Source organism: Mustelus asterias, chromosome 9, assembly GCF_964213995.1.
Source record: "Mustelus asterias chromosome 9, sMusAst1.hap1.1, whole genome shotgun sequence".
In the NCBI taxonomy this organism is placed as follows: domain Eukaryota; kingdom Metazoa; phylum Chordata; class Chondrichthyes; order Carcharhiniformes; family Triakidae; genus Mustelus; species Mustelus asterias.
Window position 1 is genome coordinate 51758809 of NC_135809.1, and position 12937 is coordinate 51771745.

At 39.5% G+C, this 12937-nt stretch overlaps 1 protein-coding gene across 1 annotated transcript in view; it reads right to left on the reverse strand.

Annotated features, from left to right (window-relative positions):
- Positions 1-4970: 4970 nt before the first annotated feature.
- The window catches only part of nampt1 (nicotinamide phosphoribosyltransferase 1), a 33050-nt gene continuing 25083 nt past the window's right edge, over positions 4971-12937 (reverse strand). Inside the window, exon 11 of the mRNA XM_078220175.1 lies at positions 4971-6918. Coding sequence (XP_078076301.1) covers positions 6808-6918 — 111 coding nt within the window. The 3' untranslated portion in view covers positions 4971-6807. The remainder of the gene's footprint in view (positions 6919-12937) is intronic.

Below are 12937 nucleotides of genomic sequence, written 5' to 3' on the forward strand. Positions count from 1 at the left end.
TCAATATTTATAACTTACTGTCCTTTTGTAACAAAAAATTACTGGGAAAATCTGTAGTAGCTGAGGTATGAAACTAATTCCTAGCCCATCCCTTGAAGAGGAGACCTAGACAGATTTATACTTAGCTCACTATCCTCATTTCAAAATATCCTGAATTGTTATTAGCTGTTCGCAAGTTGGGACACATATTTATGAGGAACTACTTCAGAAGCCCAAGTTAACTCAGATGAATAGAGCATGGTATTTAACAAAGCCAGAGTTGAGGGTTCAATCCCTGAATTGGCTGGGGTAGTTCTGAGACCTTTTCTTCTTACCTCGATAATATCATGATGTAAGCCAAGATTTGTATCTCAGACGAGGACATTATATGGTGGAAGAAAGAGAGGTTAAACTTCATTAACCTCTGCTTGAAAATGTAATGCAGCAAGAGGAAAGAAAGCAATATTATCAAACTGGCAAAAAAGGAAGAGCAAAAGGCTATCTTTCACAAGGATAGAAACCGGTTTGATAGCTTTGTAAAAGAAAGAATCCACAGGATTTCCTGATTATTGCTTAGGTTTGCAGACGTAAAGTGATAGCTGTTCCTCCAATTGGTTGACTAGCACCTTTTTGCTCAGCCCATAGTCAATGGACCCCCTACTGGGGCATATGCAAGTCAACACCAGGGTGAACTGCGTGTCCAATATTGGTGTGGCAGTAGTGAAGCAGAAGTAATCCACCCATCACGGAAACGGCACTGGGATCTGAGACAGGCTACTTCCAGCAAGCCTTAATCAAGCTTTAAAGAGTCAAGAGGCTGCCCAGCTACCAGAATTCCATGCAGTAGTATCAAGAAAAACTACATGATCTGGCATATCCACTTTCCAACATATTTTGCAAAAAAAACACAAGTGCAAAAGTTACTGGGAAAGAGACGAGGGGCAGAGCTCTGTCAGTGAGTCAGTAGGCACAGTGGGTCAAATGGTATCCTCTATGCTTTAAATGCCATTCTGTGAAAACAAAAGGGAGGTTGGGAAAACTAATTTTCAGTCACTTTCAGAAGAAAAAAGTGCATCACCATATTTCTGAATATTAAAGTATATAATTTTGCAGCATGCCAGGTCATTTGAATGTGCTTCATCCTCTCTTTCAAATAGTGCATTCTAGATCATAATGCATTGCATTCAAAACATTCTTATCTCACCATCTTTCCTCACCCCCTTCCACCCTAGTACTTTGCCAACTAACTTGTCCTCTGGCTATCAAGTTTCCTGCCAATAGAAATGGTTTCTCCCTGACTACAGGAATCATGTTTGAATATTTGAATCCAGCAGACATTACTGAATAGCTCAGATTTGCAGTCAGCAATGCAATGATGATGCTCTCCCCTGACCTCAAAGAATACTGCCTATAAAGGTATAGTGATCTCTGGAATTAGTTTCCAGATGTTGAATTCAATCTGGTGCCAGTTGAAAGGGATTGCCAAGAGTCCAACAAGTGATGAAATCAAGCAGGACAAACAGCCAATCACATTGAAGAATTTAACAGACAGAAAACCAGGAAGTAAAATTGAATAATTATCCTTCATTTTTAAATAAATTTTAGAACACATAATCAAGATTGGGGTGTACACATTGGAAGCTGCAATTTCATTTCAGAATGTAAGTAACAGCAAAAAACTGATATTATACAAATCTAAAATTATTTTCCAGGGCCAAGGAAGATGTTCAGCAGTAGTTGTGGCTTAATATGCCATTAAAAATCCAGTTACACTTCATTACCAAGGGAAGGGCCCTGCTGGAAGAGGGATTAAACAGTAATATTCCAGCATAAAAGGGCAAGATCTCAGTGGTTAAATTATTTCTAAAAGATTAAAGTGCCACAGATGACAACAGCAGGCACTGAGGAGGATCAGGGAATTACGAACTGCAGCTTTCAGAATATCCATGTTTAACTACACATGTGCAGATACTAGGTGGTGCTGTCAGTTTTACAGTTACGATGGGGAATGCACAGTTGCACCAATGTTACAGCCACAAGGTTTAGGCATTGAACCTCATCTTTAATTTGCCACCTGATCTCGTCTACTGTTCTTGCACATTGTACAAATAAACCTCTCATAGCTAGCATTAATATTGATCGTCCTATTGGTTTCGAAACTGAAACATACCGGGTTTTTTCTTCAGCTTATGCCTCCTATTAGCATTTTATGTAATTTGAGAGTATTGATCGAGCATTGTAGCACTTCCCATTTTTATTTGTGTTGCACCTTACGTATTTGAAAGTGAAGTTTTCAATTTAGTTAAGACTTATTTCTCATTTTGACTGGGTCCTCAGAAGCCCAAATTTTCATCCAGCTACATTCTACACTCCCCCTTAATCCTGGCAGCCCTGAGGCAGCAGTGCTAACCTCTGAGCCAGGGACCCAGGTTTGATTCCCACCTTGGGTCACTGTCGTGCAGAGTCTGCACATTCTCCCAGTGTCTGCATGGGTTTCCTCCAGGTGCTCCAGTTTCCTCCCACAGTCTGAAAGACGTGCTGGTTAGGTGCATTGGCCACACTAAATTCTCCCTCAGTGTACCCGAACAGATGTTGGGAGTGTGGCAACTAGGGGATTTCACAGTAACTTCATTGCAGTGTTAATGTAAGCCTATTTATGACACTAATAAATAAAACTTTAAAACAGAAAATACTCATCAGGTTTGGGAACATTTGTGTAGAGAGAAACAGTTCATAAAAGGTCAAGGAGCTGAAATTGGAGGAAAGAGTTTCCCTGGAAAACATTTCCCATTTTTGACAAAAGGTAATCAGCCAATAAAGCTAATTCCCCCTTCAGTTTTTACATCTGCAATGTTGTGTCTTTCCGTACCAATCTGACGTCGATTAAATTGTTGATTTATAAACAGATGTTATTTTTGAGCAAAATGCAAATCTATTTTTTTAAATAGGAGATTGGCCTGTGTTTTGCACTTTCCACTGATCTTTAAGAAATCTGTCAAAAAATAGAACCCCAACAGTGCAGAAGGAAGCCATTTGGCCCATCTAGTCTGCCCCGACCAGTCCCAATCTCATAACCCCATGCATTTACCCTAGCTAGTCTCCCTGAAACTAAGGGGCAATTTAGTATGGCCAATCCACCTAACCCGCACATCTTTGGACTGTGGGAGGAAACTGGAGCATCCGGAGGAAACCCACACAGACACGGGGTGAACATGCGAACTCCACAGTGACCCAAACCGGGAATCAAACCCAGGTCCCTGGCACTGTGAGGCAGCAGTGCTAACCACTGTGCCATCCCTAATACCTAGTGATGTTATGTGCCCCCCCCTTCAGACATAAGTTTTGCTATACTGGTACCTTGACTCAATTTTGTAATGGATTTAAGAACATGAAGTTGCTATACATAGTTACACATCAAACATAAGAAAACACTATTCATGTGCAAGTTATTTTTTAAAATTGCACGTTAAGGCTTATTGCCAACCAACCAGCTATTGTGTGAAGTGTCATATCTTCAGAACCTAATAGTTGAGAGTTTTGTTTTACATTTGGTCTCAGCTCTCAAACCTATCTTTCTTTTTCTATTTTTTTTGCATGATTATACAGACAAGTTAAATATTCTGACGAAGCCTGTTGTTTCTTGCCCTGTTCACACACCACATCGTCTGTAGAGGGAGTCACACTAAACCAGACACCCAACGACTGGAAACAGTTGCTCAATTAAAAAGTCTGCAAGTGTCATGAATGGCAAGTACTGTCCCTCATCACTGACCCCTTAATTTGGACTATTAATATGTGTATTTTGACTAAGTTTAATGTTTCTGCTACTGAAGAGAATGATGCTTTAGTTTTATGGGACTTCACCTGAATTAGATTTCATTATGAAGATAGAAGGACTCTAAATATTTCACTTGTACTTTTAGAGAATGTATGGTTTCCAGTAAATTCAGTAACAGAGTTTGATAGCAAGAGTAATTAAAAGTAGTGTATTTACTAATAACATTGTCCAGAAGGGACCAATAAAATTTATAGAAGTCAAAAAAACTCAATACTCAACTGTCCATAATTACAGATGCAGTAACATTGGTTTTCTGGTCTAAAAGTAGTAAGCATACATTGTGTAGAAACAAAGCTGTAGAAATTTATTCAAAACTCCTCAGACATAATATACACCATGGAATACTCAGGAAATCAAAGGGTTATATTTAAAAATCTTAATGGAGCTTTACAGGACATTTAATAACTCAAAATGTAGTTCTGGAGTAAAACACTAAGGAATTGCAGATCGGTTTATATACACTAGCGGAACGGTAAATACTCAACAGAATTGTACTGATGCAACCAATATTGCAACTAAACAGATTGAAAACTATATGGGAAACAGATTGTCACCGATATCTACAATAATTTTTCAAGGATAGGCAAGACGGTATTCAATAACATTCCATTTCAGAGCTTTAAAAGGTTCATTCAACCAATATTATAGTAACTACGAACAGTGAAAATAGGGTTAACAAAAACCCACTTGGAAACCATTCCCAGTAAGAGATGTTTCTTGATCAGGTGAAGGTATGTTGTTTTGATAATTAACTCATTGAAAAGGTGAGCAGCATCATCAGATAGCTAACACAAATCAAAATATCAAGGCTTGTAACACTAATGCGCCAACCCTCCAGGCCTTTGAGCTCATTGAAGAGTGTGAAATGAAACATAAATTGAAATATTTGGTTGGAATCCTGGAGGTTTTACTCACTTGAATAATATGACCACTGACATGTACTTTTTTTCTCTCTGGCTGTTTCCCCCTACGGTAATTCGATTCTTAGATCAAGTTGGATTGTGAAGATTTGCATCAGGCATCCAACTCCATGACTTAAAAACTTTGAAATTCATTCATCAAAACCCAAAACCAAACTGTTGGTATACCTTGAACTCATTCTTCAAGGTTATCAAAAGGTAATAATGGATCTTCAAGGAGCATTAGTCCAAAGTTTTAATTTAACACATTTATTCACATACTAAATTATTTAAATCTGGAGGACAAAAACAGTAACATTTTTCAATCTGGAATAATCTAAGCTGAACTAAAATGGCCCCGTTTGGAAACAGAAACAGGGCATGTTAGAGTAATTAAAAAACACATTTTAATTGGTTTTTGTATTAAAATAACGTAGGATATTTTTGATTGTTCTAGTGACAACTCATCATTTGATGCCCCAGAGTTGCCTTTGAACAACTGGATAATATTCTTCACATTCCACCCCCCCTCCCCCCCCGATTATTAATGATCATTGTCATCAGCAGCAAAATAGATTAGACAGAAATTATTATTCAAGCCTGCTCAAATTTGATGAACCATTTGAGATTAAATCATAGCAAGTGTACTTCCTGCTTTACAGCTTCTATGGTGGGACAAAAACTGAATTCACAACACCCAATTGCTTAAAAGGTTCTCCTCCAGTTATTTCACGGGTGTACAGATATGTTTGCCTAACATGGTTAAAAAAGAATCTTATTGCATAGTCTAGCAATCTGGTTTACTATTTAGGTATATTGCTACAGTAAGAAATATCAAGAAACATTAAAAGCAAACACCCAAATCTGGGAATATAAATCAAAGGTATAGAATACAGGAAACATGCAACACAGTGCTGGTGCATACAACAGTACCAGGTTTTGAATTTTTGTAGAAAATTACAAGAGGGTGGAAGGTAGAATTTAAAGGGTGATTCTACACTTGGAATAATAAAATTTATATGTTTATTGCCTCCACCCCTCATTGTAAGAGAAGTTAGGCTATTTGACGTTCCACTTGGATACTAATTGATGTATCTAATTTCCTCCACCATTTCATTGTTAGTTGTGTAGAAATATTTTTTCTTAGGGTGATTATCTGAATTCAAAATGTACCAAGGAAAAAGGCAAAACAAAGTTGGCATCTCAAAGAAAGTGTCCTTCCTTAGAAGCAGTAAGAAATAGAAGGCTGGAGTTCATAAGTGCAGTGCAAGTCTAAGCAAAATTAATGAATATATTTGACAAACTACAAAAGTTCTTCAACAATAAATTTACTTTTGATTGTTCCATCCAACTGCAAATTCGGTTGTGGTTAGATACTTTTCTTTCCTCAGTGTTTATGTTCCTTAAAGGCCAACATTTTTCAGCACACAAACAAGTCTACAAAAAAGTGCACTATTAACTACCCATCCCATCAAAATCTAAGCACATCTGTGTGCAAAAAGGTTTTGTTCACCACAATACCAAACGGTTGTATAATAGTCACAACTGTACTGTTTCCTATTCACAAACTGTCCTTAGTCCCAAACTAGAACAAAGTCTGTAATTATAAAATAGAACCCCCTTAAAAGAAAAAAAAAACTTCATAAAATAGGAAGATTGAAAAGGGGTTTGGTATATATGTACACTAAAAATATATATATTTAAATTACTTCCAATATTGGCCAACATTTTTTCACTGTGAAGTAGGTAATCCAGTTCAAACACATGACCAACATTTGCACATCTTCATAATTTCTAGTTACCACTATTATACCCCACAATTTACATATTACAACACAAGCAGCAGTTAGATGTTCAAGGCAACACATTTTTAAAATTTGTGTACAGCAAGCGTTAGTTAAAAATGCAAACTGCACTGGATGATCAGGGTATGGGTGACTGTCATTTGCCATTTTGTGGGGCTCGGCATAGTTATAAATTTTTTAACTTTATAGGTAAATTTTAAAACGGTTATGATACATATATCTGTGCATTGAACCCGCAACAGAATTGACATCATTGTGTACATATATATAGATATTTGACATGAACTTATGGAAGGTTTCTCCATTCACTGGGCTTCAGATGAGCATTTTCCCTCACTTCATCAAAAGTGTAGCTCTTTATAACTTTGCCATTCTTGAATACTGTATGCAGCAGATCCTGTAAATGAAACATTTCAAAATCAGATACGACTATAACGGATTTGAAATCAAGAAAAAACAACAATGCTGCCTTTCAAACTGTGGATCAACTAGTTGTGAAAGGCAGATAGTCACAAGCTAGTAATGTACAAATTGCTATGTGCCTGAATCTTAAGGAAGGGGAGGCTCACTTCAATCAACCGTTCCTGACCGACTGCTTCAGTTGGTAGCATTCTCACCCAAGTCAAAAGATTGTGGATTCAAACCCCACCTCCAGGAGTACACGCAAAAAAATGTAACAAACTAACACTGTAGTACTGACCGAAAGCTGTCCTATTGGAAATGCTATCTTTTGGCTTAGACATTAAACTGATGCCTTATCTGTCCTCAGCTGGGCATACAAGATTCCATGACACAATTACGAAGAGGTGCAGGGATTTATCCCTTAAATCAACAGATTAACTAGTCATTGTTGCATTGCTGTTTGTGGGAACTCTTGTGTGCAAATTGGCTGCCATGTTTCCTACATTGCAACAGTAACTCCAGTGCAAATTAGCTGAAAGGTGCTCCGAGAAGTCAAGTAATTGCAAAGACAGTATATAAACACAAGTCTTTCTTCTCACTAATGCTCCATCTACATTCAGTTCTCAGCCACTTCATTTGCATATACTCTAACATGAAACACAAAAGCTGTGTCATTCTTGCAATGCCTTCCTGTTCATTAGATTTTTTAAAAAATTGTTCGCGAGACCCGGATGACGCTGTCAGAGCCGCACTTAATTACTCAGAGTTGCTGAGGTGGTGGCAGAAGACAGTTTCCTTCAACTGCTGCACTCCTTTACTTCACTCCTACAATTGTACAGGAAATTACAGGACATTGATAAGGAAATGATATGTTCAAGTCAGATGTGCAAGTTGGAGAGAGCAATTTCTGACATTGCCACTTGTTCTTCCATCTCATTCCACACCTGTTGTTCCAGCTTTTCTAAGCTAACTGAGCATTAACAATTCACGATGGCCTTCTTGCCCCTTCTTTGCAAGCTATTACCATGCCACAGCCATGGGCAACTCTTCTTTATTGGGTGCGTGTACCTCACAGGGAAATGATCTGTCATGACTTTACCACAATAACAGTGATCTTTGAAAGGAAGAATACAGAATGACCGCCACTCTAGCAGAATGGCAATATGTTCAAGGAGACTTCTTTATGCAGAATGCAATTGATCACTAGTTCTGCATGAAGGGGAAAACTGGATAGAGGCCTTGATCAGTGCACTGTCTGCTTAAAACAGGTTTTGCAAATACAGAAAGTGGCTTTCAAATTTGGGGTGGGTTGGGGGTGGGGGAGGGGGGAACTTGTTTTAAAGAAAGTTTACAATTTTGAGATGTAGTGCAAAGAAACTTGACAATGTGTTTCCATTTCAAATTTCAAACAGCATTAGTGAGGAGCAGAACACAAAGTAGATTTTAGAAAAGGTGACCGTTAAGAAAGGAGGCTGCAAGTTAAACTTGGGAAATGGAAGTGTGTCCTTGGATGCATTTGATAGATTTATGATCAATAAAGGAGTCAAGGGTTGTAAGGTGGGGGGGGGGGCACAGGAAAATGAAGCTGAGATCAGTCAGGTCAGTCATGGTCTTATCGAACATGTTCAAGGCCTACTCCTGCTCCTAATTATTGTGTTGCCAGGAGAAGCAGAAGATTGTTAAAGCCAGAGAAATATTAAACTAACCAAGTAATTTTCAAGAGATGGAAAAATAACATTAAAAAATCTGCCATAGGGACTTCATATAACAGGGATTTTCCTGACAATGTTCAACATGCATACAATTACCAAGTTTTACATTTGACACAAGCTTCCTTACATCTTTTTGCTCTGCCAGTACTTAGGTTTTCACAATTATTAATCTTCACAATGGGAGTTTTCATTCTAAGCTACTCATAGATCTGGGCTCCTGATGGTATTCCTAAACCACATGGTCAGGAAAGTAAAAAGTACTGCATTTGAGATCTATCAATAGATTCAAAGTACCCATTCAGATACCATTATTACTATTTTTGAAAATAGCCTTCATTCATTTTCAGCACCACTCCCAGGCTTCAAAATAAACCAACACCGAGTGGAATTTCCCAACCAGCTAACAGCTGATTTGGTGGCAGGCAGGTGTGGTGAATCTGGTGGGAACTAAAAACTGTCATAAAATCCCATTGCAATTCTCCCAATGACGGGTCACTCTTCCTGCTGGCAGATGTCACATAAACATTTATGAGATGTAAATAGTGTATTAGAACAACTGCCCACCAGCATCTTGTCAGGCCTTTGAATTTCTGCCATGCCAGTGGGAATTTGCATTTTAGCAATCTGGTTTGATGCAAGAGTGGTGTGCACAAGACCCCTCAGTTCCCCAGAGACTTCGGGGTGAGTGCAGCAACTTTTTGCCATAGTGCTGCACTGCTCACCACTCTACTTGGGCAGACTCATTCCTACCCCCATTTCTGAGCTGGTCTTCATGGACAGCACCATGCTGCTAGACTCATGGACCCTCCTGTATCACTGACTCAAATCAGTACTGCACTTGGGGTTGGGGAGTATAAGCAGTTTCCTTTGCCACCTCAGTGTCTATCTCGTTTGCACTGAGAGATTCATGCAGCCACTGCAACAAAGGTCTGAAGTTCAACCAGGGATGGAGTGTGAGGGGTGGCTGGGGAGCGAGGGGGTATGGTCTAATAAAGACAAAAGGGGGCAATGTTTGGAGGAGTGGGGTGGATGCCAAGGGCTCACGATAGCATGTAGAGGGGTAACAAGGTGGATGAAGAAGACAAACGATGGAAGGCAGAGGTGAAGGAATCTGGACAAGGCTGCATGAAAGTTCACAAACAGGAGGGTGTGTGGTGGGGGGGGGTTTGAAAGGGAAGCCACATTATTTACTGAAAGGGGAGGGGGAAGACTCCTGGTTAGATGAGTAGAGCTCCTGGTTGGGCTTGGGCAAGCGATGGGCTCAGTGAAAGGTTGGCTGAATCAAGGAATTTTCTCTTGAGGCTATTTCCCTCTGGGTTGCTGACATCTTGCACGGTCCAGTGAAGAAAACAGGTGGGCTGGAGAGAGAGAGAGAGAGAGAGAGAGAGAGAGGAGTGTACTGGGCTGGTAATTAAATATGGCACTGGGACCTTCAAATGAATCAGCTGAGGGCCTGCCAGGAGAGTCGGAGGTGAACTTAATTGTGCATAATTATTCAGCTTCCAAGTGCAAAATCAGGTGCAGGATCCAGATTCTCAGATTGGTAATACAGGCACTACTGGAGCTGCTCGCCACCACATTTGGGGCTCTCCAGATCCTACGCGCTATGCACAGAACTTTGTCAGAGTTCACAGTAACCAGCTTTTTCACACGATGAGGAAACATTTCCTGAACAGGGTCTCAAGTTTCTTTTTCTTTGGAAAGAGACAATTCAAACGCCATCAACAGGAACATCCTCAAATTAAGGGAAGTCCTTCCACACTCAGAATTCCTAATTAATAGGAATATTGTTTAAATTACAGCAGATAACCGTTAAAATTTAGCCATAAGAAAATCTGTTGATTAAACACCAAAGGCTTTAAACAGGGGAGTCCCCAATTCAGAAGTAAAGATTACAAAGGATACTAGTCCTAAACATGCATCATTTCCCATTATTTTACTGTCGATTTGAAACCTGTCTTTTCTCATTCATCACTCTACACTCCTAACTACCGAGCATTCCTAACTTCTCATAATCCCCACTCCTATTGCTCCCTCAACTGTAAATGCCTTATTCAACCAAAAGAGAAAATGCTGGAGAATCTCAGCAGGTCTGGCAGCATCTGTAAGGAAAGAAAAGAGCTGATGTTGAGTTCAGATGACCTTTTGTCAAAGCTGGCCTACCTGGGCCCCCTCCCACAACTCCTTTACCAGTATATCAATTACTATTTAGGTTCCAGCATCTGCAGTAATTTGCTTTTATCCAATGTCTTATTCAGGCTTGCCACAACACTACAGGCAAACAGAAAATGACCAACTAAGGATCATGACATTCAGTTGGATGCAGGATTGTCCTGACATTCTTGCTGACTCATCCAGTCCTGTTCCAATTGATGTTCCTCCCTTAACCCACTCCATTTCTGCTGGAGAATTGAGGCCTCAGCTTCTCAGATATAGTAATAACTGGAAAGGCGGCTTTTAGATACAAGTATGCAGATGATACTATAGAGGTGGCACAGGAAATTAGGAGAGTAGGATGTTAGAAAGAGCAGTAGAGACAGTAAATTAGCAGACCAAACCAAAAAGTTAAAGTTTATTTATTAGTCACACAAGTAGGCTTACATTAACACTGCAACAAAACTACAAAAGGTCGTGAATATAGCCCAATCCATCACGCAAACCAGCCTCCCATCCACTGACTCTGTCTACACTTCCCACTGTCTCGGCAAAGCAGTCAGCATAATTAAGGACCCCACGCACCCCCGACATTCTCCCTTCCACCTTCGGGAAAAAGATACAAAAGTCTGAGGTCACGTCTCAACTGACTCAAGAACAGCTTCTTCCCAGCTGCTGTCAGACTTTTGAATGGACTTACCTTGTATTAAGCTGATCTTTCTCTACACCCTAGCTATGACTGTAACACTACATTCAGCACTCTTTCGTTTCCTTCTCTAGGAACGGTACGTTTTGTCTGTATAGTGTGCAAGAAACAATACTTTTCACTGTATGTTAATATATGTGACAATACATCAAATCAAAACTCCCCTAGTTGCCACACTCCGGCACCTCTTTGGATACACGGAGGAAGAATTTAGCAAGGCCAATGCACCCTAACCATTGGCTTTGCCAAATTCTAACAATCCAAATTGGAATATTCACTTAATGGTGAAAGACCGGGGATCCAGAGGAGTAAGAATGTATCCTTTTGTACCTATCACTTTAAAAAAAAGTGCTTCAGTACAAAAAGTAATCAAAATGGAATGTTGAACCACACCTCAAGAAAATTGAGCAAGAGACACTTCAGTTGTGCAGCACCTAATTAAACACCATTTTCAATAGTGCATACAGTTTTTGGACACTGAACTTAGGAAAAATATGTTGAGCCTTGGAAGTACGGCACAGATTCATCAGAAGGAGGATATATGGTTTAAGTGTGGTTTGTATCTTTGTGATTTTAGATTGTTGAGTTGACCTAATCAATATAGAATTGAGAACCACCTGAAAATTAGGACCAAATCATTTACAAATGAAATCAAGGCGCATCTTCATACACTTTCCCACTGTCGCATATTTCCAAGACCAACATAAAAGGATGTGGAGTAAGGAAAGTAAATGAAGCTGAGGAACAAATCAGCTACAATCTAATTGAACAATAGAATAAGCTTGAGGGACCCATGTTGCCAATTTATATTTAAAGCACTTATAGTGCCATGATCTGCTTAAGTTGCTATATGTGGTTTAAGATCATTGCCAGTTGAACAAACTGGAGCAGGACTGAAAGCAGATAGACAACAGATCAAGGGCATACAGTCTGTGGTGAGCAAGTCCCTCATTTCAGGATTCTATCCAGGAGGGGGCAAGTTGGGTCAGAGCAAAATAAACTAATCCTATTAGAAGGGATAAATGGTGGCATAGGAGTAAAGACAGCAAATCTATGCTTGGACAGGAAGGGTGAGGGGATGAGTAGTATCTGGTTTGCAATAGGGATGCCGTATGGTTTTGGGGAGGGAGCAGGGGAATTTTATTTTGCAGTCCATCATGAGAAAGGATCCCATACAAGTGGTGTAGCGGGAAGTGGGATATGGAGGAATGAATTTTATGCCCAACATATTTTCCCACATGTTACTAATTCACTTATCAGTGGAGATGCCCCCCCCCCTTATCTTTAAAATCTATTTGAATGTTTGCTTTTCCCTTATTTATTAATTAAAACAGGGACAGTCTAGATAAATTTGATTTTCATTCTTGGAATGCAAGCTTCATCATATTCTTTACAGGAAAGATATTGGAGCCATGAAATCAAATGCCCAAAACTCCTAGCAA